This window comes from Cryptotermes secundus, unplaced genomic scaffold (assembly GCF_002891405.2).
Source record: "Cryptotermes secundus unplaced genomic scaffold, Csec_1.0 scaffold56, whole genome shotgun sequence".
Lineage (NCBI taxonomy): Eukaryota > Metazoa > Arthropoda > Insecta > Blattodea > Kalotermitidae > Cryptotermes > Cryptotermes secundus.
In genome coordinates this window covers 1,909,244-1,935,935 of record NW_019744407.1, presented here as the reverse complement: position 1 = coordinate 1,935,935, position 26,692 = coordinate 1,909,244, and the positions used below count along the sequence as shown (strand labels likewise).

Genomic DNA, 26,692 nt, shown 5'->3' with positions numbered 1-26,692 from the left:
GGGGGGGGGGGGGGAACAAAAGAGACCGTCCCCTGATACCCAGCAAAAGGTTTTGCCGTAAACGAAACACCTTCGGGAGTCCCTAAGCAAGATCATACCCTCCCAAGTGCCTCTGAGGGATCTTTCAAGTTCAGTCGCAACCCAGAGAAAGGCTCTAAGTCTTTTGCCTGAAAAACATACCAGTTCAGGTAAACAGTGAAAACGGCGAGTACAGGTAGGCGGCGAGGAAACCCCACTAACACCTTAGGCTTAGGCGGTATTCGAATCAACAAACAAGCAAATCAAGATCCTACGTTGCCAGCTGTAATCATACTGTCACGTGTCCGGTGTTCCGTGACGAATAAAAACGGGTTCTGGATTGGATGACTGGATTTATTGAAGCCTTCATTACACGCACTCTTAATTACAATCAATGACTGCCTAAAACTCGCTCCATTCTTTATTGGACTGCGGCTGTCTTCTCTTTTAGACTTTCTTTTACTGTGACTGACTTGGTTCTGATTTACGAATCGCTAACTTCTATGAACCTGCCGGTCACGGTAGCCGAGCGGTCTAATGCATGTACTGTCTTCGCTCGCTTGGAAACCGGGATCGTGGGTTCGAATCCCACTCAGGGCATGGATGTTTAGTTTGTGTGTGTGCGTTTTTCTGGGTTTGTGTACAGGTAGAGGCCTTGCGACGAACTGATCACCGCCCAAGGATTCCTACCGAATGTAGTGCCAAGGAAAAGGAAAAAAACTTCTACGAACGACTTACGAATCTCTAAGGACGAGTGACGAATGAAGAATTCCTCCGTTCTTCTCTACACGGCCGCTTATATAGTCTCCGGTAACAATGGAGAACATTTGTTGCTTGTCCGTTGAAACGGAAACGCGTTCCGTACCAAGTTGGTCTACAGAAATCGACATCTCCATAGAAATGTATGTTAATTTCGTAGCATCGCTTTGGGTTCCACAAGCCTATTCGTTGCTGCAGAAACGTGCCTATCGGGCCATGGTCTAGAATGGATGACTCTGCGATGCTTTTCTAACTGCACACTTCCGGCGTTCAGACATCATGTCACAGTACTGTAACGTGGATGGACACACTGTTGCTAGGTAACTGACGGTTAAACACTTCGCGACCGAATACACGCAAGGCAACAATGGGAGTGCGGAGTTTTCTATGCGGTCGGCGCCATGACCTCTGTTATGCGATCGCTCGGTAAACACGTTCCAGTCTCAGATCTGAGACAGTAAAATATGGTCGCGAGTCCCAAGGGACTCGGACCCGAGAAAGACCGCGCTGGCAAGGGCCAGCAGCATATGCAAAAGATAGACCCGTCCTCTCGTCAGAGAGGGCGCCCCATAAAAATATAACCGTAACTGTCAAACGGCAATAATTAATGTCTGGTCATGAGCCCCAGATGGGGCCCGACACCAAGACTTACTGAGTGACTGACCGTCAGTCTCAATGTGACTTTGACTTTGACTAAACACGTTCCAACAGTATAGGGTGTTTTCTGCGTGTTCAGTGCGGAAGCTATATAACGACAGTTACAGACAGAACAGATTTCAGTATCTAAGATTATTTGAGTGTTTAAGTAACAGCAACGGGAAGTTCGTAGAATACCTGTGAAGATTTAAAGGGTAATTGAAGACCTTAATATATATGCAATATTTGGAATGATTTTAAGGGCTAATCTCTGTGTTGAGATCCATTACCAGGAGAGGACTAGCGTGTACGTGTAACCGTGAATTATGAGGTGTATGTAAATTAGCAATAACGCTGTAATTTGAGTGTAATTAAGAGAGTGTGTAACCAAGTGCTAATATATTCAATCATCCGAACTATAACCCGCCATTTCGTCACGCGTACCCCCCTACACTTGACAATACTATTAAGGCCATGGTCAGCTGGGAGACCTATTCAAAATACTCAGCAGGTTAGATGTTTCAGTGCTTTTAAAATAGGTCATATTGACAAATGAGTTCTCCATCACTGAAGGTCAATACTGTAGATAACAAGTCGATTTGTAAGTATAACACACGTTGCGTGAATAATCACATTATTGTACTGAAATTGTGCTCATTTAAATAGCCATAATATTAAATTTACTTCATATCACGGAAACCAGTTAATACCAATTGTACCACATATACGTAAAGATATGACAGGCCTATATCCTACTCGTGAATACCTATACCGATAGTGGTTGCATATAGAACAATAAAATATAGTCCCTAAGGATAGGCTTATCGTATGGCAGAAATGACACCAAATAATCAAGAAATCTTTCCAGTCTGTTATTTTCAGTAACACTAACCCTTTCCATGTTCAGAGCAAGTTATCTCATTCAGAAACACCAGTTCCTCTGCTCTGTATTTATTTGGTGTGCGAGAAGGTCATTAAAGAAATGAGTCTTGCTTTCTCTCAACTTTAAAAGCTAACTATTCGTAACTTTTCTACCAAACAAATTTCACGTTATCATGGAATTATATTAACAAAAGAAGGTTTCTAATTAAAATCCAACATGGAAACGGTTAAGTGCCATAATAACACAAAGAAATTTAAACGTGTACATTTGGCATTAAACAAGAACGGTGCATCTGCCAGGTGCCAGATTTACAACAAAAGTTACTTAAAGAAAAGAAGTGGAGCCGGTTTTCGCCGTCATTCCAGTAGGATACAGTCTAGTGAACCTAACGAGACGTCCACAGTCTTTCAGTTATTAGTTTGTGTATGGTTTTGATATGGCACAAAAAACATCCATTTCGATTGAAAGACGATTTCTTAATTTTTTTTTTCGATTTTTGGCTGTTATTTCACGATTCAAAGTAATTGACAATGTAACACATTTCTCGGTTTACTTGTAACTATATTTCTGTAGGTAATCATACTTTTCGGTAATCCCGATAAATATATAAAGCAACAGCATGATTGCATCTTACCAAAAATAATTACGGCTAATGAAATACTAACCTATCAAATGACTCCAGATGTTAATAAACAAGAAATAAACCGTAACCTCCGATGGCCGCCGACATCTCAACCGGTATCCGACAGTGTCAACGACAATGGCTGGCCATTTGTGCATTAGGAATTCCGAAAAATAAGTGACGTGGATGAACCTTCGTTTTATGCATTAGCTTCATAACGGCTGAAAATTTTATAATTATCTATGCGAGTTTCGCATGTGACAAAAATCTCTTGAGATAAATAATAAATGCTGTTTAAATTGAATAAACGTTGTAAAAGTCAATGTGAAGCTACATCTGCCCCCAAGTCACAAATCATAGTTGTGTATAGGGTGCGTTGAAATACTGAAGAACATTGTTCTGGAACTCGGAAGCAAATGGGAGAGTGTGGTCAGCTTCTCGGAAATTACGTGATCCCCAAAGCCGTCGTGAAAAGTCCCTTTCTGAAATATCTCAACTGATGAGACTCAGAGAAAATTCTGAGGATGGCCAATTCCCCTGCCAAGGATCAAACCTCACTGCTTTCTTCACCGTTTCCCTGTTGCTGAAGTATGTCCAACAGCAGGGAATCGAACTTCGAGCGTCCAGTTTATACCAGTGGCATTACGAATATCCGTATCGCATTTAAAACTGTCGTGTCAAAGTTGCGGCCACAATATTTGTAAGTTTGCTCGGCCCTGAACACTGTGAAGACTCTTCTGTTTTTACACGTGCTTCGTAAAACTAGATATAAATGGAGTAGATACTTTTTTTTATTAAATGTTCCGCCTCTGAAGTCTCAGCAGGCACAATTAGTTTTCTGGAGGTCTGCGCTGGTGCGTAACGCCGGGCTGTACAAAGACACTTCCGCTCTTCTCTCCGGAGCAGCGGTCGAGGGGGAAGAGTATATTTAGACACGAAGGATGTTACTTGCTTTTACTCATAAAGTGCCATTCTCCACAATGGAGAGATCCTACATGGCGCTATTTTTATTTTAAGCATGAAAGACCGGTTGTTTTCTACATGGCAACCAAGTTTGGGGTTAAGGACCAGCGTGACTGTTCAAAAGTGTTTTCAGTAATCTGAAAAGTTGTAAACTAGTGGGACGCGTGATGGTATACTGAAGAACTGAAAATGTAAATCTGAAAATCTGGTATATTTAAAGTTTAAATATTGATTACATGAGAGTTATTTTTCACCAACAACTTCGACTGCAACAATTGAACTTGAAAGGATATGCACGGTCAGAACTATATTATTTGATATGACCTTGAAACAAAAAAAAAAGAATTAGAGAAATGGAAGGCCCTGCTCGGTAGTGCTCAATTAATTAGAAGTCAGAATTGTGAGAAACTTTCAATCATATTGATGTTAGGCACTTGTAATCGTACTTTTGTCTTAAGGGGGGTTTCCTGGTTTTTTTACTCTCACAAAACCTGAATTCTTTAGCTTCTGTGTGTTTAATATATGCATCAGCATCTAATCCTTAAGAATTTCGAACATGTTAAAAGGGAATTTACTTAAATATGATAAAGTGTAAATACAGAATTGTCCTTGTGCTTAATTAAGCTCTATGCCATTAAGGCATAAGGGCGAGTGAAGGTATAGTTCCATCGTAAGCGGCCAGCTTCACGCCCCAGCCGTGTTACCCTCCGTAACTAGTGAGTAGGAGGCTGGGTGGGTCCCAGAGCCGGTCCGGACCTTACGGAGTAGAGAAAAATTTCTCGTCCCTGCCATGACTCGATCCCCGACCATCTAGTCCGTAGCCCGTCGCTATACCGACTGAGCTAGCCTGACCATAAAAAGAATATTATTCAAAAACACTATTCCCTTGAAAACTGTATTTTACGGGTTTTAAATGTGGGTTCACTTCTTGGCAGATAAAGGGGTTTATTTTTTCACCACCGAGCCCGGAGAAGTTCTGGGAACTACCTGGCTTCCTATACAGTGGGTATCAGAGAAAAGGGGCCGGGGTGTGAGGCGGACAACGCGTCTGCTTCAAGTACGAGGTTAAGAATGAACGGAACTTATCTACATTCTATCATTTTTCCTCATGGCGTTGTGCTCAGACACTGAAACAGTTTATTTTATTATGTACATAAGCACAAGGTCCAAAACAGCAGCTAAATAATAATCTGATGTTCTCAAATGTTCACGCGACTAATTTTGAGCCACTATTTAACCTTGCTGCATTAACGAAAACGTTTCGAAGACGTCTAAAAGTTCTGAAGCAGGTACACAGCGTCTATAATAGCTGTCATAGCTGGAACCATACTCACAGGCGCTCCTCTGTGTCTCAAAAACTACAGACCCTGCATATGTCAAGGAAATAAAATGCCTAGACCTTAGAAAGCATCTCCAATCATCGAGTGCCAAGGTCAAGAATGGCGGAGCTATACCTCCAGTCCCCCATACGTCTTCATGGCGTGCTGTTTAATTAAGCACAGAGACAACTTTTCCTTTACCTTTACACAAGGGCCGGAATTTTGAGCTCAACAGCATCAGAATACGACACGATCACCAAAGGTTTTCGTGATTCAGTGAAGTAGAAGAAACAAATCAAGGGCGAAAGAAAGTGGACATGAAGCAGGAACGTAAGAAGGGAACTTCCTAGTACTTTCCTATATATTTAAATTGTAAATCCAAGTCCATTCCCATTTGCAAATATATATTACCTAAGTAGTTATTAGGAGTACGATAACATATATTATTTTATTAATTACAATAAAACTATTTCACATTTCTCTTGCAGATGTCGGAAGTCTTCCCTTAACCTTCTGAAGCACGGTACTTACCATACGTGTTATTTAACATCCATATGATTCTCAAAATAAACAGTGTTTATTTCCCTAAGCAGCAATGATCGCTTCGGCTTTTGAATGGAAATGCATTTTGTGCTGTAGGACCCTAATTTTTAAACATTATTCGAATGGCCCTCAGAATTCATTGGGCTAAATGTTAAATGTGTAACAATCGAGCTTGTGGTATCATTTCAAAATAAGACACGCAACATAATACAACGGGAAGGAACAAAACCCACCACCTCCAACACACATGCGCATTGAGGGGAATACGTGTATATACTAACAACCTAATCAACAATACAGAAGACAGCAGTATCCTCACCCACAAATTTTAACACCTGATGATGTCCTCATTGGGCGAAACATGTAGCTTTAAATAAGTTTTATAGAACATTAGTGTTGCACGTGAGACTTCTGAAAAAAAAAACTGATACTACGTGAAAAGTGCAACAGGATGCTACAATATAATATAATTATATGAAATGACGCTAGGAGCCGGGATAACGACTGGCTACGCGCTGGACGATCGAGGGGTCGGAGTTTGAGTTCCGGTAGGCTTAAGAATTTTCACTTCTCCAATCGTCCAGACAGGCTCTGGGGTCCGAACAACCTCCTATACAATGGGTACCAGGGGCTCTTTCCCGGGGGTAAAGCGGCCGGGACGTGAAAACATTTATGATGCTCACTATGTGTAGCTCACTACACATTGTGAGCATCATAAATGTTTTAAGTGTTTCTACTCTTAAAAACTTTTACGTATTAGTGGATTCCTGATCGTAGAGGCATACCTCTGATGATTATTCATTATGAATCGAAACATGTTGGGTAACTAAGTGCTAAAGTGGTGGAAGCATATGTCACATTGGACTGAAATAAACTTAATTGTAAACCTGTTAGTGTGACGGACCACAATGAAACAAATTAAATTTAACAAGACGTTATTTACTAGAGCAATTTCCTTCCGCGGATGTGGAGATGCTGAATCCGCAAGCACTAAACACGACCCCGACAGTTTCAAATAAATTTCCATATGAGCCTGAAGGTAATGGACCGCTTGACAGATCTAAGCGTCGATGAAAGAATACTATTAAAACACATCGGGTGGGAATGAGTGGATTGAAGTTTTCTGAACTCACGATAGGGGCCAGTAATGGAATCTTGAGGACAAGGTGATGAACCTTCGGGTTCCCAAAAAGGCTTGGAGTTTATTTATTATATAAACGACTACTAACTTCGTAAAAATGAATGATGACTACATATCAGACGTCATCTCTGCATTAGTTATATGCGCGACTATGTAACATCACTACACAATGTAAGGTAAAACTATACGAGATCGGTAGCTTGGGAGGGTAATTTTCACGTTTTCATTTCCGTTCTCTTTCTCGCACACTTCAAAGAATCTCTAACCGAAAAAAAAGGCCAATATAAACGAAGAGATGATCAATTGAATACTCACTACAATGTTAAATCCTTTGAATATTATACATCCTTTATCACGCACATGCAGATATTATGAACTTGAATACAAGATCACTCAGTCTGGTAGCAAAAATAATTACCGCTCTGTTGGCTGTTAGCTGATCCTCGTGGCCCATGAAGTTGGGCATGGAGGTAAGATTGTATCCGATGTCTTGGCACATTTGGAGAGATATCCGCTCACATTTACGTGTCCAGCCATGGCGGATCTCCAGTATCAGAATCAGAAGTAGAAACAGCGCTTTAGTCGTCCCCATGATCCATCCAGCAAGACAACACTAGTCGTCCGACCCAACTCAACGTCAAAGGCACAGTAATTATTGTTCTTGCCGAAGAATGCTCTACTACATTTGCTGCCTCAGACAACTCGTTACTAGGATTCTGGTTTCGGAGAGCTTCGGGTATCTTCGGTCTCCTCAAAGGTGGCTTTGAACCGCAAGCATTTTAGTTAATCAAAGGCAGACTCGTCTCTGCTACAAACACTAGCATTTGCCAGCGGTTCTGAATTGTGATTAGGTCAGTGGAAGTAATTCCAGTGCATTTTCGCTTGTCGTGTTTTCCCAAACAGCAAGAAAATATGGAGCTGGTACTATGAATATGGTTTTCTTCTTCTCCTTACTGATGGGGCATAATGACGATTGTATTAAACTATTAAAATAACATTCCTGACAATATTCCTGAAAAACATCTTTATGCTGATTTACAATTTTTAGCATCTAAATATTGCAGCTTATTCTTTATAGTATCCCATTGCATTTCATGAGGCAGCAGCGAATCTTGGTTTCATTTGGGAGTTTTACGAAAAATTATGCAATACAAATATTTCACACGTGAATATTACTGTACTCTGCGAAGTGATTACGCATAAAGAAGAAAGCAGTCTTCTGGGATTTGGCACCGTGTATATGTGGTGTTAACCGACGTTTCGGAGGAACGTATCGCCTCCATCTTCAGGGTAGAAGAAAAAATATAAGAAATCTGCAAGCGAAGAGACCGTGAGAACCGGTAAAAGCATACCACATATACACGGTGCCAAATCCCAGAAGACTGTTTTCTTCATAGTCACTGCCGTGAAAGCCTCAAATCTTACATGACTACGTATAGTTGGATAGATGTTTACCGATATTTCGAAGAAACGTGATGTCTTCGTCTTCTGGCCTTCTGGTCTGAAGAGTTGGAACATCGGTAAATATGTGTCAGACTACACGGCGTCACATCCCAGAAGATTGTACTCATCAGTCACCGCCATCAGAACCTCAAATCTCGTATTTCATACATACTCAAAATTAATTTTCTCTGTTGTCATTGATCTATTTGACAGCCAAATGAAGCCTTCCTAACTATATTTTCTTGGAATAATGTTTCTTGCGTCGTTCCAGTCACCTCAGGCATGTAAGAGAGCGGAGGCTTGAAACCGTAACCTCAAATTTAAATACGTCTTCATTAATTTTCACACTTTCTACTGGATTATCTGAGTTTTATTGTGGCTCCCAATCACGAGTAGAATACATATCTTAGAGCTGATTAACACTAGTGACAGTGAATGTGAAATTTTTAGTGTGAGAGTGAAGGAGTATAAAAACGAGAATTTCCCATCCACTGTTAAGTCCTACTCTAAAGATGGGTCTCGAACCCATATTCATTCCGTGCCATAATCACTGCTTTCTCGTCCACGTGACTTCGATATCTATAGCGAACCACGGGCAAGCAGTCTTTATAAAAGTAGATATTTGTGATAAATAAATAAATAGAAACGTGGTTAACACACTCTTCGCAAATGTGTCAATGTTCAAATTACTTGGAGTGACGGTAAAAAAAAAAATTAAAATCATGAAAGAATTAAGAGCAGACTAAATTCAGAGAATAGTTCCTACCACTCAGTTAAGAATATTTAATTTCTATGTAGCAGATCACAAACGCAATAATTAAAACATATGAAACTACTGTATAAATTCAGTGGTAAAGTTTTGTGAAATTTGATCTATCGCACGAAGGAAAGCACATAGTTCGAGCCTGAAGAGCACTGTGTTCTGCGATGTAAGGCCATTCACCCCGGCATAAGTCCACTGACGTTTCGCAGGAACATACTGCCTCCATATTCAGGGTAGAAGATTAACCGACGCAAGTAAGCAGTAAGAACAAGGCGGTCAACAGAGGCAGTGAGTTCGCCAGGCTTATTGCCTGCTTACTGTTGCTTTCTTACGTGGCTTACAAACTGATGCAGTATTTCCTGTGGAAAGTCAGTGAACTTTACCGACTACACGGCCTTATATCTCTCTATTCATTCTCACCGCTGAGAGAATCACAAATCCAACATGGACTGAGAGTTTGAGAACGGTGCTGAGGAGGGTACATATTTGGACCTAATAAGAAAAGTTAATGGAAGGCTAGATAGAATTGCATGAGTTCCAAAACTTATGTTCTTCACAAACACTGTTTGGATCATAAAATCAAGGGGGGTTGAATAGATTGGAGACGTGAAACACTTGAGAAAGATTATGCGTTTTTTTTTACAAATTTTTGGGCGGGAAGTCTGAAAGAAGGAGACCTATTGAAATATTATGATATTACAATAGATCTTAAAGAAATAAGATGGGAGGTTGTGGACTTCTCTCAGGTAAAGCCCAATGGCTTGCTCTTGCGGGTAAGGTAATGAAACTCCGAATCGCATAAAGGCAAGAAATTATTTTGTATTTGGGCGCCTATTAACTTTCCAGGTGCTCTAGTCCGCGGAGTTGGTTTATTTATTAGAATTAACTTAATAGATTACATAACGTCAATTGAGAAGTGACAAGATCATTATGAATTCTGAGGCGAGAAGGATGAAGATGTTATGGGCAATCAAAGATTCAAACTTCGCACCATCCACGGTCACACGAGACACTACCGAGGTAATATAGAAAAAAAAAACGCTGTGGGCAAACTATAACGCAAAATAACATCTTACTTCTAAGTACCAATCGAAGAGACGGGCTCAAAACTTTGACAGCTTTGTAGGACTTAGGTTCCCACACCAGTGGGAGTTCTATCTTCTGGCATATAACGCCGTGTTGTCTGTTGAAAGTCAACTGGCGTTTCGGAGAAACATGTCGCATATGCTTGCTACCTACTGGTTTCTGCTTGGCTTATTCTTCTACCCTGAAAATGGAGGCGACGTGTTCATACGAAACGTCGGCTGAATTTACCGGACTACATGGCATTATATCACAGAAGACAAAGTTCTTCTTTTTTGACATATTCATTCAAAAATTTTCATAGGCTCGACAAGCACATCACGGAACAGTGCTCCAAAATAGGCCACTCACTGTCATACTAAGTTAATCCTCGCCAATTCACTGTTTGTTTACAAGCGGGACAGCAGTAATTGTTGGCTTACGGAAAACGATCCCGGAGACGGTGCTGACGCCTAGTACACGAACCCACCGTTTTTCTCTCAGTCCTTGGCTTAGCTGCCCGCCGCCTCTGTGATTGGTCATGCTCAGCTCAGCGCTGTCCGCGGCGCGCTGTCACGCATGACGGAATGTGGCTCAGCTCCATACTACGAACAAAGAGCCCGCCGCACTACGGGGAGGGGGAAATTAACACTGGCGTGGGTTCAGTTCAAGCTTTTTGAAGACCGCGGCAAAATAGGGCTGTCCAATCTGTATGTACAATACGTATGCTCACGGTCAGGGTCGGAATGACACTGGCTACAGGCCACAGCATAACACGTTTCTGTTTCCAACACGTAGAAGAGGAGGGTTGTCCTTACACGAACTCAACAGCTGTTAAATAGCATTATCTGTCATCATTTATTCATTTACTCCAGTGTTCAAGGTACACAGAAAGCCAGGATAGCTCAGTCGATATAGTGACGTCCTACGGGCTACGGAATGGGCAGCTAGGGCCCGATTCCCGACGGTGCAAGATTTTCCTCTTCTCCAAAGCGTCTGGGGCCCACCCATTGTACTAAACAATAGATACGGAAGGCTCTTTCCTTGGGGATAAAGCGGCCGAGGCGTGAAGCTAGCCACTCACCTTAATCTAGTGCCGAGGTCGAGAATGATGGAGCTATACTTTCACTCCCCCACACATCTTCATCATGTTGTGCATAATTAAGAACAGGGACAACTTAACCTTTTTTATCTTTAATTGAAGAAAGTGAGTTACTTAGTGTTAAGCCCGTGTGACGAAGCAGCGGAATGGCGGTCCCTGCCCGGCGGACTTAAAATATTTTGGTGCGAACAGTTAGCCAATCAAAACTGCAATCGCAAATAGATAAATAAGAGCTGACTAATATCGGGAAATTCTTGCTGCCATTCAGTTCAGATTCGCATTTCTTCCTGTGTTCTTTACAAAAACGCGAAAATTAACATACACTCGGTCCTCGACACACAAACGCTCAACTTAACATAAGAAAGGCGTGCGATACAAGGGCCATTTTATTCTTCATAAGCTTGTGTACTCAGCTGCTGACAATTAAATTATTTTGTATGGGACCTAGACTTAAGAACGGGGCTTTGAAACATACAGCTATCCCTGTAAGTGGCCGTGGAGGCTCATAGGGTTGTGAGACTTCGAGGCTCCCACATTTTCTACAGATGACAGTGACGTTGTCAGCCTTACGCGCCGGCCGCACTTTACTCCCCAGGAAGATTTGTGGTACTCATTTCTGTTAGAAGCTGAGTCAACCCCAAGGCCATAGTTCGGCCGAAAGGATTAGGTCAATTAAAAATCAAATGACCTCATCGGGACTCGAACCCGCGTCCTTCCGGCTTGTAGCGTAGTGCCTCGACCAACTACGCTACTGCGTGCCCTCAGACGCACGCTATGAGAACGAACGCAAAAGAATGCGTCAAAACTTTCCCGAATATTTCTTCGCTGTTTGAGGACTCGTCTACACTGCAAGGAACTTTCGCATTTGGCGAAATTCGGTGTTGTCTCCACATTTCTGAATGTAGCTGAAGTCTGACTTATCGCAACCGCTCCAGCATTTCTCATCCGCTGTTTTTGCCGTTTACGCCTGAACGGTGACAACAGTGAAACGCATTTTTTCGTAGCATCCGATCCCTCGCAAATAAACAGCTCGTCGATTTCTTCCCAGGTATCGTTCTTCTTTGACTGTAGTTTATAAAATTGATTTTGTTGAATCCCATAAACATTTTCTTTCCCTGTATTTTCATTTAAAATTTCTACAGCATCATTTGGTTATTCCGTGACAGAATGTGAGCGTCAGTAAATAAGAGTAAAAGTGTCCCTGTGTTTAATTAATTAAACATCACACCACAAAGACGTAGGGGGAGGGTTTGTGGTCAGATTCACGTACCGGCCGCTCTACTCACGGGGATAAAGCACACAGTACTCATTTGATAGGAGGCTGGATGGGCCCCGGAACCAGTCTGGACGACATAGAGAGGAGAAAAAATATCCCCCTAAAGGGACTCAAACTCCGACCCCTCGGTCATCAAACCCGAAGCCAGTTGTTATATCCTTTGCGTTATTCTGGCTTCCACTGGAGGTATTACTAACTATCTATCTATCTATCTATCTATCTATCTATCTATCTATCTATCTATCTATCTAACCACCCATTCATCCATCCATCCATCCATCCATCTATATATCTATGGCTCTATAGCCCTTTGTTGGGCTTTGCCCGCTTTCCAGTCTCTTAATCATATACACAGTTGGTAGGACTCCTTGGACGGGGGACCAGCCCGTCACATGGCCTCTACCTATACACAGAACAACACAAGAACAGAATAAACGCACACACACATCCACGCCTCAAGTGGGTTTCGAACACACGATCTCAGTGTTGGAGCTGGCGAAGACGGTTCATGCCTTAGACGGCGCGGCACTGTGATCAGCGGTCTTACTGCCATTTCAAACTAAAATACTCATTTGTGTGTTATTATTCTCCAGCAACGCCATCTGGATGCCAACTATTGGGTTCTTACCGCCGTTTTCTGAAAGGTGTCTTGGGGGGACCGGGTACAAGGCTATATGAGAATTATGCTGAGAGAAAGGAAGTAATTGCAATTAAGAAGACTTCTTAATAATGAGCTTCATAATTTGCATCCTTCACCAAATATTACATGTGCATTGAATCAAGGTAGATGATGAGTGAGACATATAGCACGCGTGGAGAGGTAAGGCAGAAGTGAGTACAAAATTTTAATTGGAAAACCTGAAGGGAGACCTAGCCATAATTAAAAGTAAATATCAAAATGGATCCTAAACAGAGAATGCGAAGATTGCCACAGTAGTGAGTCCACTGGAGGGCTCTTGTAAACACGGTAATGTAGCCTTCAACATTCTAAAATTCCGGAAATGTCTTGAGTAAATCTGCGACCCTCAACTTCTCAAGAAGTACCTGCCCTATGGGGTCGGTGGTTCTCAACCTCAGACAATGAAGGCCCTAAGTAGGATTCCGAAGGTTCTTCAGATTCTGGTTTTAGTTTCTAATCCTAGAATAGCCACAATTTTATCGACTTATTTCTGGATTGTTGACCACATTGTCAGCAGATAATTGGAAAGGATACAGAATGAAGTGGTCGTGGCCTAGTTGAGGTAGATTCCTACTATCTCGGGGTTTATCTGGAGGGACAGAGATCCACATGGCAACCAATGAATGTACAAGGGGTGGGCCTTCTTGGCCCTTGCACCGCGACCACAGTTATCTGTTGTGCCTAGAGGGAAACCGAGCTTCTGGCCTACATTTAAACCGAAGTCTCCTGAGGACAAGTTGCAATGCTATCCATTCGATTGCAACAATCGGTGGGACTAAGTCCCTTGTACAGCGGCCACTTCTGACCTACTGTACCAGCCCCAGATGATAGGTGAGGGTGATTGTGAAGCAATTGGTGGAATGAAGATTGACAGGAGAAACCGAAGTACTCGGAGAAAACCTGCCTCAGCGCTACTTTGTACACCACAAATCCCACTTGACCAGACCCCAGGATCGAACCCAGGCCACCGCGATGGGAAGCCAGCGACTAACCGCTTGAGCTATGGCGCGGCCTAATTTGTATATATAGAATGATAACTATGTTATTATTATTATTGTTATCCAAAGTATGAAAATTTCCTTGTTTTTGTATTCTTTTTGTATGTTTAACTGTTTAACAATTCCTGTAATATTTGTTATATTGTCAAAGAAGTTATGTTTTAATTTTAACGCCACTGAAAATAGTATTTTCCAACACTTAAAAGGAATGGATGAAATTGCTTTGCAGGCTGACAGGCTTAGTGTTTGTTGTTCCATTCCACAGTGCAAGTTGTGAACTGCAATAGGATGGTATTAAACGGAGCCGAAGATCAGATTATTGAATGAAAAGTACACTTCTTTAAAAGAGCTAAAGTTTTATAGCTTTTTCGTTTCGGAGATAATACTATTTATCAGCCAGTGGTAATATGTTGGGAGTCTAGCTTCAAATAGGATTAGCCGCTATTTTTCTTACTTTAAAGAACAAAAAAGAAGAAATTTTAGTTCGGTTTATACTAATGTTCTGAGCATCTGTGTTCAATGTTTGGATTGAATATATTGGTCTCAGTTTATTATTTAATAATGTTATATTTTAGCGTCCTGTTGCACTGATTTATGGCCATGATTTATTCTGACCGCCTTACAGTGCATACCTTTATTCACCTTNCTGTCGGAGTATTCTTCCTATTTCATGTGTATTGTGCTTTGTGTTGTGTCTTACTCCTGTGACTGCGTGTGTTATATTGCTGGGCCTGCTGGGTATGTGTGTGTGTGCTGTCTTCGTTTTTATTTTATTTTATTTTATTTTATTTAAGGTTCGTTATGGGAATATATTTTCAAGAAGAAGAAGGTTTCGACTTAAAAAATATTGTTTTCGTCATCTTAATATTAATATTGTCTTTCGACGTGACACTAAATACGTACTTACATTTTGTAAATATAATTCGTCAAATTTGATAAAATTGTATATGCGCTATACAAATTTAATTCTTAATTTAAAACAGCTTATGAAATAACTTATCAAATGCTGTTCCCCATATTTCACTAATATAAGGAAACACACGGAACCTGATTTCTTCGCTCTTGCCTTCCCTACAACTCCAGACAAATAATTCTGGTTAGGAATTTTCATTAGTTTACTAGGCATTTCAAAGCGAATACTAAAAACGACTCTTCAAATACTGCCACCTTCATGTTGCTTGTATTAAAATAGTCGGATGTAAACATGCAGGTTGTACGAATATAGACGAATAAATAAGTAAACATAAAAATGAAATAACCACTCAACAAACTACTGGGGAATTTGCTAGTCATGTTCGTTTATTCTCCTGACTAGAAGCTACACAATCTGTGGATTTGCCTTCGCCTTCTTTCTTCCTTCCAAACTTCCCTGAAGTCAGATCTTTCCCTTCTCCCCAGTCCGCCTCTGAGATCAAAACTCCAACCAGTTAACGCCACTCTGCTGCGCAACTGGCTACTCCTAGCGATATAAATAACACAAAGGAACAACCGGCAGTCCTTTGTATGCCAAAAAGATCTTCCACTGAAAGGAATTCACCCCTTTTTATGGCATAAGTGCTAGCACAAATAGATACTTTTAATGTTCAACTGTAGTTGTAATATTGTCTTGCTAATTCCGACGAGAATTTTGGTCGTATATCCAGACATAATTCAGCCTCTTAAATGAGAACATTTATATTTTTGCCACATCAGCAGTAATACAAGTGAAGGTGATAGAATCCTCTTTTCAGTATTCACCATTAGGCGTACGTATTGGCTGCCATTTTAATTAACGATCTTTGTTATAAATCTGTACTTGGACTCAGATTTCTATTTTCCTTAGACATGAAAGAGGGGGGAAATCTGTTCACCTTATAGTATGGCCACTCCGAGATTTTATAAAAAACTTTTCTCACTTTTACATGAACGTCTTAAATATATGCCCAATACAGACAGAATTACTATCAATTGGTCTATAAATTTCGTCTCTGACGTTAAGAGAACAGCGTTTATAGAGGCCTGGGAGTTAGGGAGAATGTTTGGACGGAAGATGAAATTCCACAATATGTAACAAGTAAATTGTACTCCTTGTCAAATACTTTTACGATGATGAAATTAAGGCGAATGAGATGTGCGAGGCATGTAGCACGCATGAAATCAGAGAATGGAAGATAAAGGAGAGCAGCATATATACAGACTTCGCGCTGCTTCGAAGTACTTTATTTTATCAGTTTCTGTGCACATTGGAAATTACATGGTTCGATATTGATGCTCGCTTTACTGGCTGCCCTTGTTTAGACGTGAAGGACAACTTCGCTTTGCTCGCTTGCCTATTCTTCCAAACCAGCCAGTCAGCAGGCCAGCCGGGTCCGACAAAACCGAGAGGTATGAAGGCAAAGGAAGCAAAAATTACATTCGGTCCCGCCAGGTAACATGTAATAAATTTTATGGAAGGAATCTCGCCCACTGCCTCGAGGTAGAAGCAACAATAGGCTGCGAAAATTAGGGAGTAAGGGCGAGCTAATGGCAGCGTAATTATACCTTAGCCTGCTGCGGCAGATGGAATGCTGAGGAGAGGAGAGACTGAAGGGCAAGGGGCTGGAACCCGCTCTGGCTTTATAGCTCCTCGCCCAGAAAGTTGCTTTACTACAATGCGCTGATGCCTTCTTCTCATTCTTTTTTCCTATAAGCAACCATCACTGAAAACTTCAAGAAGCTTCTCTCCAACACCCGTCCACAGGCTCAATAGATTCGTAATGTGGTGTGTTTAATGATGTTCCAAAGGCATGAGGATAATGGTATCAGTGATAATAGTGAGGATAATTACGTGATGTATCTTTCTCAGCAGGAGCCTTCACTGGAAATCGACACAAAGAGGCACATGACTTATAGTCATGATGATGATGATGATGATAACAACAATAATAATAATAATAAATATTGCCGTTCTTACTCCTAAAAAGACAAATTCTAACTCATCTGTCCTATGCCTGAAGAAATTAAAGTTACAACTGAAGACTTCTCTCTCCTGAGATATAACACCGTGTACTCTGTTATATCCTAAAAGATACAACTCTTCACAACTACCGCTCTGAAACCCTCAAATTTTGCAAAGTTACAATTTACTGTTCGTCATTTCATTCGGTAGAGTGACAGGCTAAGGGGTGAACAGCCGGGGTTCGATTTCCTTCAGGGGCAAGGTTTTTCTCTTCTCCACAGCGACAAGACCGGCTCTGGGGCCACCCAGCCTCATATCCAGTGGTTACTGGGGGCGATATCGCCGAGGGAAAAAGCGTGAAGATAACCAATCATCTACATCTAGTGTCGGGGTCAAGAACGGTGGAGCTACACCTCCACTCTCCGCTAAGTCTTCATGGTGTTGTGCTCAAGTAATGAAGTATAGGGACAATTTCGTCTTTCTTATCTCTGTCTTCATGAATATAAATCATCGAACTATGTATGTATGTGTATGTATGAAGGGGTAGGCCTACTCGGCCCTTGCACTTAGACCTCAGTGGTCCATTGTGCTTCCCCTTTTTAATTATTCCCTCAGCAACCCCACGCTTCGGATGAAGCGCAGGATTTTGGACGTGGGGGCGTCGAAATAGTCACTTGGTTCCATAAAGTACTGACCCAAGTGACGTAGTCTTAAAGAAGCTAAAGCCTCACATTCACACAGGACGTGTGTGGCTGTTTCATTTTCTATCTGACACCTCTCACAAGTGGGACTATCACTTAGTCCCAGTTTGAACAGGTGTCCTTTGAGGTGACAGTGTCCTGTAAGTAGTCCTACCACCCATCGTAGCTGGTTCCTGTTGAGAATCATCGAACTAAGTGTAAACCATCATAAAATTACACTATCCCGGACCCATTTTGGCCTCTATGAGATGCTAAGTGTGTATCTGCAGGATCAAAAATTATAGTTGCTAAGTGTCAACAACGAGACTTTCATCACAGAATTATTTTTTTTTGTGCAATTTGTTATTCTTAATCCATGTAAATACTGTACGGAAAATACTTGGTTTTTTTTTTCAGTTCCTTATTTTACGACAGTATCAGTATCGAAACTATACAGTGCCGAGGAACGGGAAGTATGATCTTGTTGTGTGTATTAGTAACTACAGACAGGGTTTGGATTGGTAATTGGATTTTTTGGTCACTTACAGATCGTAACTACAATTAACCATAGAGCTATCGTTAATTCACACACTCAGCAGTTCACTACAGCACGTACTAAGTCTTCTCAGTCTGCAGTGTCTTCACCAGTTGTTGCCTGGTAACGGCTTCAACGTTGAACGTTCCCCTTACTTTTAATTCTCGAACTATCTCGTGTCATCTCTACCAGTTTCTAACAGCAACAGCTCACAACGACTGAACTGCAGTTTTCTAGCCAACTAACTCATCAACCAACTCTTCACTTCTCTGCACTGCACTGCACTAACTCACTCTCACAAATAGTCCTACTTATAACATCTAGGCATGGACGGTGCAGAAAACACCGTTCCTCTGTTGCTCTTCAATTTTTGCTTAGCGGACAGCGCAGAAAACACCGTTTCCCAGTTAGTCCATTGGTGAATGTTAGGAATCTGTTGTCTAGTAGCAAGTGTTTTTACATGGCCCGATAGAAAAGGGGGACTGCTCTGATAGTTTCAGCCTTGTGCAGTACACGACAGTATTCCAGGCAGAAGTATATGCCATTAAGGTATGTATTATGGACAATCTAGATAGGAACTATAGAAATAGGAACATCTACGTTCTGACAGCCAAGCTGCACTTAAAGCGCTTGACAAACCCCCAGATAAACTCAAAATTGGTCTGCGATTGCCACCAAACCCTCATGGAACTGGCCAAACATAACAGGGTACAACTGATATGGGTGCCGGGGCATTTGGGTATTGCTCGAAACGAAATAGCAGACCAATTGGCTAAGATTGGAGCTGAACATCCGTTCATAGGACCTGAACCAGCCTGTGGCATCTCTAAAGGAGTTGCCAGAAAGGCAATCAGGGACTGGACAAATATGAATCACAAGAAATACTGGGGATCCTTAACAGGACTCAGGCAAGCAAAGGGACATATACGAGGACCCTCTACTAAAAGAGCGAAGGTACTGTTAAAGTTAAACAGGAACAAGCTACGATGGGTGGCAGGACTACTTACAGGACACTGTCACCTCAAAGGACACCTCTTCAAATTGGGACTAAATAACAGTCCAACTTGTGAGAGGTGTCCAGAAGAAAACGAAACAGCACAACATATCCTGTGCGAATGTGAGGCCTTAGCTTATTTAAGATTGCGCCACTTGGGTCAATATTTTATGGAACAAAGTGACTATTTCGACGTCCCCGCCTACAAAATCCTACGCTTCATTCGAAGCGCAGGATTTTGAGGGGATAATCAGAAGGGGAGGCACAATAGATCACTGTAGGTCGCGGTGCAAGGGCCAAGAAGGCCCGCCCCTTATACATTCATTTATTCAAGTGTTTTTACAAAGTCATTGCTTAGCAACGGGTCTATATGTACAATATAAATGATCTGAGAACACAATGTATCAAGCGTGGAGGAAATAGTATACATACATAATATACATACAAACAGTTTGGTTGGAAAACTTCAACGGAAGGGACTAGTTGGGGACCTAGGTATAGGTGAAAGGATAAAAACGCAGAATTTAGAGAAATATGTCGTGAAAACAGGATTTATCAAACAGGTTCAGAACAGTAGAGACAACGGCGAACTTCTGCAAGTACAATGTGAATTTTCCGGTTTTCTAGTAGCTTGGAATCTCTTGATCAATTTCCTCAAGGGAATGAAGCTAGTTAAGTAAAATATCTGTGGCATAGCTTCAAATTAAATTATATTTTGCATCAGAGAATCAGATAATTAACAATTACTGTTGAACCCAATGTAACGTGTGAAAATAGGCGTACCATAATCCGCAAGGTATCAAATTCTGTTATTATTTTATTAGAATGAACAGCTTAAGTATGGCTATAAATAACGAAAAAAGTTAAGAACAAATAAAGTGAGATTAATAAGGGGGCTATCAATCCCAGTTTAACTGTTTTTGTAACATGCAATTCAGTATTTCATCTTCGTCTTATTTGTTTTTTAGTCCCATTTATTTACAGTGCAATGCCCGTTGAGAATTTAACGGAAGTCCGATCATTTGTTAAAATAAGATTCTGAACTCTTCAGTCCTAGTGTTTTCGCTCTTCTCAAAGGTCCTGCAAGTTACCGAATCTTAAGCAGTGGCAGATGTTTCGACCCATCTGCTACGAATAATATGAACAATCTTTCGTTCATAAACTTGATATACATAGTACATTGTAGTTCACGTATCTACATCAAAACATTGTGACATGTGGACCCATCCTAGGGAACGCGTTGACAAACACGTTTCCATGGAGGTGGATTATTGGAGCAACCCCGCACGGAACATATTTCCTTGTAAACGAGAGATCAACGAACACTTCCCTCCATTCCGCTACGCAGTTCAGACAAGAACCAAGTCAATCAGTAACAGTCAGAGTAGAAGACAGAAGGTAGGAAAAGGCAGCAGAAGACAGACTAGACTAAAATGGAGTCAGTCGTCCACTCAGAATGGAGCGAGTCCTAGGCTGTGATTAAGAGAGATCGCAAACGTTAATAAATCCAATCATCCAATCCAAAACAAGTTATTATTAGTCACACAGCCATAATCACGTGATAATATCAATACACATTTGCAGAAGAGACACGATAAACTGAAACACNTTGGATGACTGTGAACAACGGATTGCAAAAGGATGTGAAAGTAAGTAGGTAAATGTTAAAAGGTAAAAGGTAAGGACACTCCACAACAATACTCGCAGCATCCAAGATAAAAAAAAAATACCAGCTCCAGATAGAGACAAAACACAAACTATATGCATGGTACAAAAGATTACAACACTGACAAAACTTCACGGTCTGAAACATCTCCAGACTCCTGGTACGTACAGCCCGTACCAATATTACCAAGACCGGAAAATAAACCACACACATGAACAACAACGCCCCGTTGTAGCACAATATGGACTGATCGCATCAATACCCACAACTTAACAAGAGTAAGTACAACTGTGACCAGCAGTTCAGTACTACGAACCCAGTTCTCGAACTTAGACTTGAGTGCCTAGATTTTAATTAATGCAGTACATTTAATTTACATCCTTCACTATTTTACTTTTTATCACATATTACCAGGCCGCCTCTGTGGTCTAATGGTCAGAGTTCGATTCCCGGCACTATCACATTTTTTTTAGAAGTAGTTGGTATGGAACGGGGTCCACTCAGCCTCGTGAAGATAATTGAGGAGTTATTTCAAGGAAATAGGGGCTCCGGTATATAAAACCAAAATTAACGGCCTTGGGGATCTGTTGCGCTGACCACATGACATTCTTTATCCGCTAAAGTTGGCACTAACTTCGCCGACAAGCAGCGGTCGCTCGGTCGGTATAGTTCGCTTGCGGACTATAGGCCACAGAGTATTTTTATCGCCTAATACATATCTTAACAAGTTTCTTATCACATCCTATCCAGTACCTATCTCTTACCCAATTTTAACTATACAGAGTGTCCTACGAGGAAAACTCACTATTCTGGTAGGTCATAGTATCGGGCAATCTAAGCAAAAAAAAAAAAGTGTGTATATACATGTGTCCTATTCCGAACGGTTTCCGAGATAGAGCTATTTCACTGGACAGTCGTTCGGATTTGGCGCCCAATATTGTCCTTTCCTTGCCTATAGTTACTCCATCACGTGATAATATGTAGCAATAATAAAAACATATATGAGTACAACACATCATTGTAGCTGTATAGAAGTACTTCTATAATTTCTGTACAACTAACATAACATTTTGTTCCAATAGAGTATTACATAAAGGGTAAGATTTTTATAAATATTAGGCAACCATTATAGCCACCCCTCCTTTCTTTGTGATATTCATTGTAGCTAATAAATATGTCTGGTTTTGCAAATACATTTCACCGTAGCCAATCAGTTAAATACTAGCAGTAATCAGCATTCAGTGAGTTATTTTTACCAATTACAACAAGCCTTAGGAATTTATGAAATTTAATGCCTTTAAAATTACGACTAAGATTAACCGATTAATGTTTTAATCCAAGGCCAAGCCATTCCTAAGGGTCGGGTACCACCAACATTTAACACCCCGATACATAATAAGTACTCTGATGAATTTCTAATTCATGTGGTGAGGGTGAGGGTGATTGTGGAGCAATTGGTGGAATGAAGATTGGCAGGGGAAACCGAAGTACTCGGAGAAAACCTACCCCAGCGCCACTTTGTCCACAAAAAATCCCACTTGACTAAACCCGGGATCGAACCGGGCCGCCGCGGTGGGAAGCCAGCGACTAACTACTTGAGCTATGGAGCGGCCTATTCCACCATCATATGTTACTGGCGCTGATAAGGGATTCGTACTGTTGTTAACTGCAAAATAATAAATGGAGTAATTTTGATTGAGACTAGAGTTGAAGTTATCACGGAATTCGAAACTCGGTGGGAGGTGGAGAAAAGTGCTGGAGAGTATAGGAACTTGATGAATGTCATCCAAACAACATCCAAATTTAGCTTATCAATCAAAAGTTCTAAGCACACAATATTGATACTCGTACATGTGTTGAGACATACCTTAAATGCCGTCCCTTTACGTATGCCCATACATTTGTTTCTCGTATATTATAGGTTATATCACCGCATGAAGAGACCGAGCACTGTACGAAATATCCAAAGAAAGCTTCATGTCATTCAATGACTTGAAGGTCACCAGTTTGTTTTGGCATTTACGTAAGCAAACACAAGATGCATAAGTCGATTTAACAATTCTTCAAGAAAATAGGTTTGGACGATTACTCTGGAGGGAGCTACCAGAAGAATTGTATGCCTATACACATATAACACTGTTGTTATATCTAGACATAATTACGTTCCACTTCACTTTAAATTCAATCCTTTTAGAATATCATAAATTTATTATCCATTCCTGCGCAAAGCGCCTCCGATTTTTTAACGTGAAAGTACCAACTTTGCAATGGTTCGTGAAATGAAATCATGTTATGCTGTTATAGGTTACAATTTCAACGTCTAAATATTTTAGATATAACACGAATGTGATGTGACGAATTTACGGAACTAGTGATTTTCTTGTTCGGTGACAAGCGAAAGTTTATCTTGTTTCTCGCAAGAATTCCACAGTTATGATTTGTGTCTTGTAAAAAAGTTATGTCTAAACATAAGCACCGATTATAATAAATGAGACCACGAAGTGCCAGCATATGTTCTTCCATCTAACGGTTACCTTTGGAACAAGCCAACCCTTGTATATATGCAACCAAATTTACATTCGCGTTTGTTGTGTGGCTGATGAGCGGTTAATTTTTATGGCAAACATATTATAATAAAGGCGACTGTACAGTGGTAATGTATTTCTGGTCCAAGGTTGTAGGAAGCAAAGAAAATATGCATTACTTTGTGATTATAAATTATTACTTGAGGCCACAACGGAGTTACGTTATAAAATATTTTACTCCCAAGGAAAATTATTTAATTAATTCCTGGTACTCATTTCTGTTAGAGGCTGAGTCGACCTCAGGGCCATAGTGCGGCTGGAAGGATTTGGTCAATTGAAAAAAAGGCCAATGACCTTATGGGGACTCGAACCCGAGACCTTCCGGCTTGTATCATAGCGCCTCAACCAAGTACGCTACCGCGTACCCCTTGTTGTGTCATAGTTCACCTAATATTATTTTTCCCCCTACCATTTGTGTGCATAAAAGGTGGAAAAACAGGTGAAATGATATATCATCCCCAGAGTTTGTGTGCGCTGTTCCTTTGATTCTTGCAGCAATTGTTTCCCTAAACATGATTATTTAATGACTCCATGATTTTTGTAATGGAGATGCATTGGTTTGCATACATCTGATTCCATACTAAAGCAATGATTAATTTAAATTTCTCTCTTTCATTTCTAGGGAAATATACTCACTGATTACATTAACACAAAATGTGAAGGGCACAAGCATATTCCCTTTCTCATAGTACTGCTGTCTGAAATTATGCTCTTGTTATGCAGTACTTACTAGACAATATGTGAACACTGAATCTTAAATGTAGAGTGACAACAGTATCTACCATTGAATTAAATTTTAATTTCCTTAATCTCTCTTTTCTGCAGGTTCGAAAACCATTTTGTTGTTCATACTTTTATATATGCAGACTAAAAGTTTGAAGACACCAATTTATACCACAAGTTTCAGCGATATAGTTTTATAAAGTAAGGTAATATGAAACTGGGAGGGCTCTTGTGAACACAATAGTGAACCTCAGGGGTTCCGGAAAATGTTGGAGTAGGTGCACAACTGGTGGCTTCTCAAGAATGGCTCAGGTCCATGAAGTTAGTTAGGTCATATGAAACTGGCATTCAACAAATATTTGTCATTGCAGCATATGTGGAAAATGTAAACATTTTAAACAGGTTAATTTTTTCAAGCAGAAGAGAAAAATTCACAAAAGGGCATATTGGGAGCATGAATTCCATGTGTCTATGCACTATGCTGGAGGAGCATGAATTTATGTAAAAAGAGGTTTAGAAACAAAAGAAGTTAATTATTTCCAAGATATGAATGAGGAAAAAAACTTTGAAATGGCAGTGATAGAATTGTTGGTTATAAAATTATTGTAATTTGTATATACAGATCACCTGATGGAAATTTTAAAGATTTTTTAAGGAAACTGGAACTAATGATTAAAAAATTAAGTATGAAAGGAAAACAGTTAATCTTATGTGGGGACTGGAATATGAATTTTTTGCAGGAGATTGTAAAATTAAATGAACTAAAAAATCTTTTGCATGTATATAATTTGGTAAACACAGTGGAGGTCCAGACTAGAGCTACAAAGAATACTAAATCACTGACCGATGTAATCATTATAAATAACAGTAATTACTACCATCAATAGCAATGGAGCTAGGTTTCTCACATCATTATGCTCAAGTATTATCTATATGTACTGAGAATTTTGTAAGGAGACCATTAAGAGTTAGGAGGAGAATGTTTAATGAAGGAGGCATGGAAGAACTGCAATATATTTTAAACAAAGAATCGTGGCAAGATGTGTTTTTAGAATCCGATGTAAATGGGAATTTCAAGGTTTTTATGAATACTTTCCATTATTACTTTGATATGGTTTTCCCCTTAAAATTACTTAACCAGGCTAAACAACAAAAGAAAGGTTGGGTTACTCAGGGAATAAGAAAGTCCAGTAAAAGGATGAGTTGGTTGAATAGTTTGCAAAAGAGAACAAATCTTACAGGAAAAGAACAGGAGTATATACATAAATATCGACTGATATTTAAGAAAGTAATAAAGGAAGCTAAGAAGAGGGAAAATTATAGGCATATAGCTAATGAAAAAAACAAAACTAGAGCAATGTGGCAAATAGTGAATAAGGAATTAGGAAATAACCTGCAAAGGGAACTGGGAATAGAACTAAAGTGCGGGACAAGGAAAGAGGCTCATCCACAGCGTATAGCTGAAATGTATAATTTATATTTCGTGGACATAGTAGGAAAGCTTGTCAAACAAAATAATAGTACGATGTTGTGCTGTAAAACACCACAGAGAATAAATACCTGTAATGAAACCATGTTTATTTGTCCAGTGACAGAAAACGAGATATTGTAAGTGGTGAAGAAATTTAGGGGGAAATTTTCAGCAGGTACCAATGAAATACCAGATTATGTGGTTAAAAAATGTATTGAAGCGGTTAAAACGCCATTAGCCCACATTTATAATGCCTCTCTAGAAGCAGGTATTTCCCCAGAGAGATTTCAGATAGTAAAGGTAAAACCACTTCATAAAAAGGGAGACAAAAAGGATATGAAAAATTATAGACCAATATCCCTTTTGTGTGCTTTCTTTTCAATCTTTGAAAAACATCCCATGAGCGATGATTGACAAAATATCGGCTTGAGAAATTGCTAACGTCACTGCACACATTACCTAATTCATGAATGAGGAAAATCCTTCCATTATTCTTGGTCATAATTCTCTCATCAAATTTCATGTTACTAAAAGATTACTGTCTTCTGAGATGTGGTTCATAACTTGCTAGATAGGTATGACCATTTTTGGATAAACCTGTTTTCTCCAACTTCTGAAGCTACCAAAATATGCAGCATTGCAGCCCAGAAGCCAGTAACCTTTATAGTCACTGCTACAAGAATCTTAAATCTTACATGATCTTTGGTGCTTAAAATGTGAGGCAGGAGACACATATTGATATTGTGCTGAAATTTCTATTTTAATGTGTTAAAACTTCACAAGTTGTCTCGGCACATGAATATACCATTTGTTATGTAACATGTTATGGAGTATGCACCTTACCAAATTTTAACTTGGAGTTTATCTGTAAAAAGGATGTTTAATAATTGTATAAAAATGCTATGATGATGATG

The 26,692-nt window shown here is 40.2% G+C and overlaps 1 protein-coding gene across 2 annotated transcripts in view; it reads right to left on the bottom strand.

The window, feature by feature from the left end:
• The window catches only part of LOC111874670 (frizzled-10), a 44,961-nt gene extending 21,485 nt beyond the window's left edge, over nt 1-23,476 (bottom strand). Inside the window, exon 1 of one of the 2 annotated variants that reach the window (XM_023870367.2) lies at nt 22,867-23,476. In XM_023870367.2, coding sequence (XP_023726135.1) covers nt 22,867-22,896 — 30 coding nt within the window. In that variant the 5' untranslated portion in view covers nt 22,897-23,476. Of the gene's footprint in view, nt 1-7,302; nt 7,598-22,866 lie in introns of those variants that run through there. The other variant, XM_023870366.2, reaches the window with a different exon arrangement.
• Between the last annotated feature and the right edge of the window lie 3,216 nt (nt 23,477-26,692).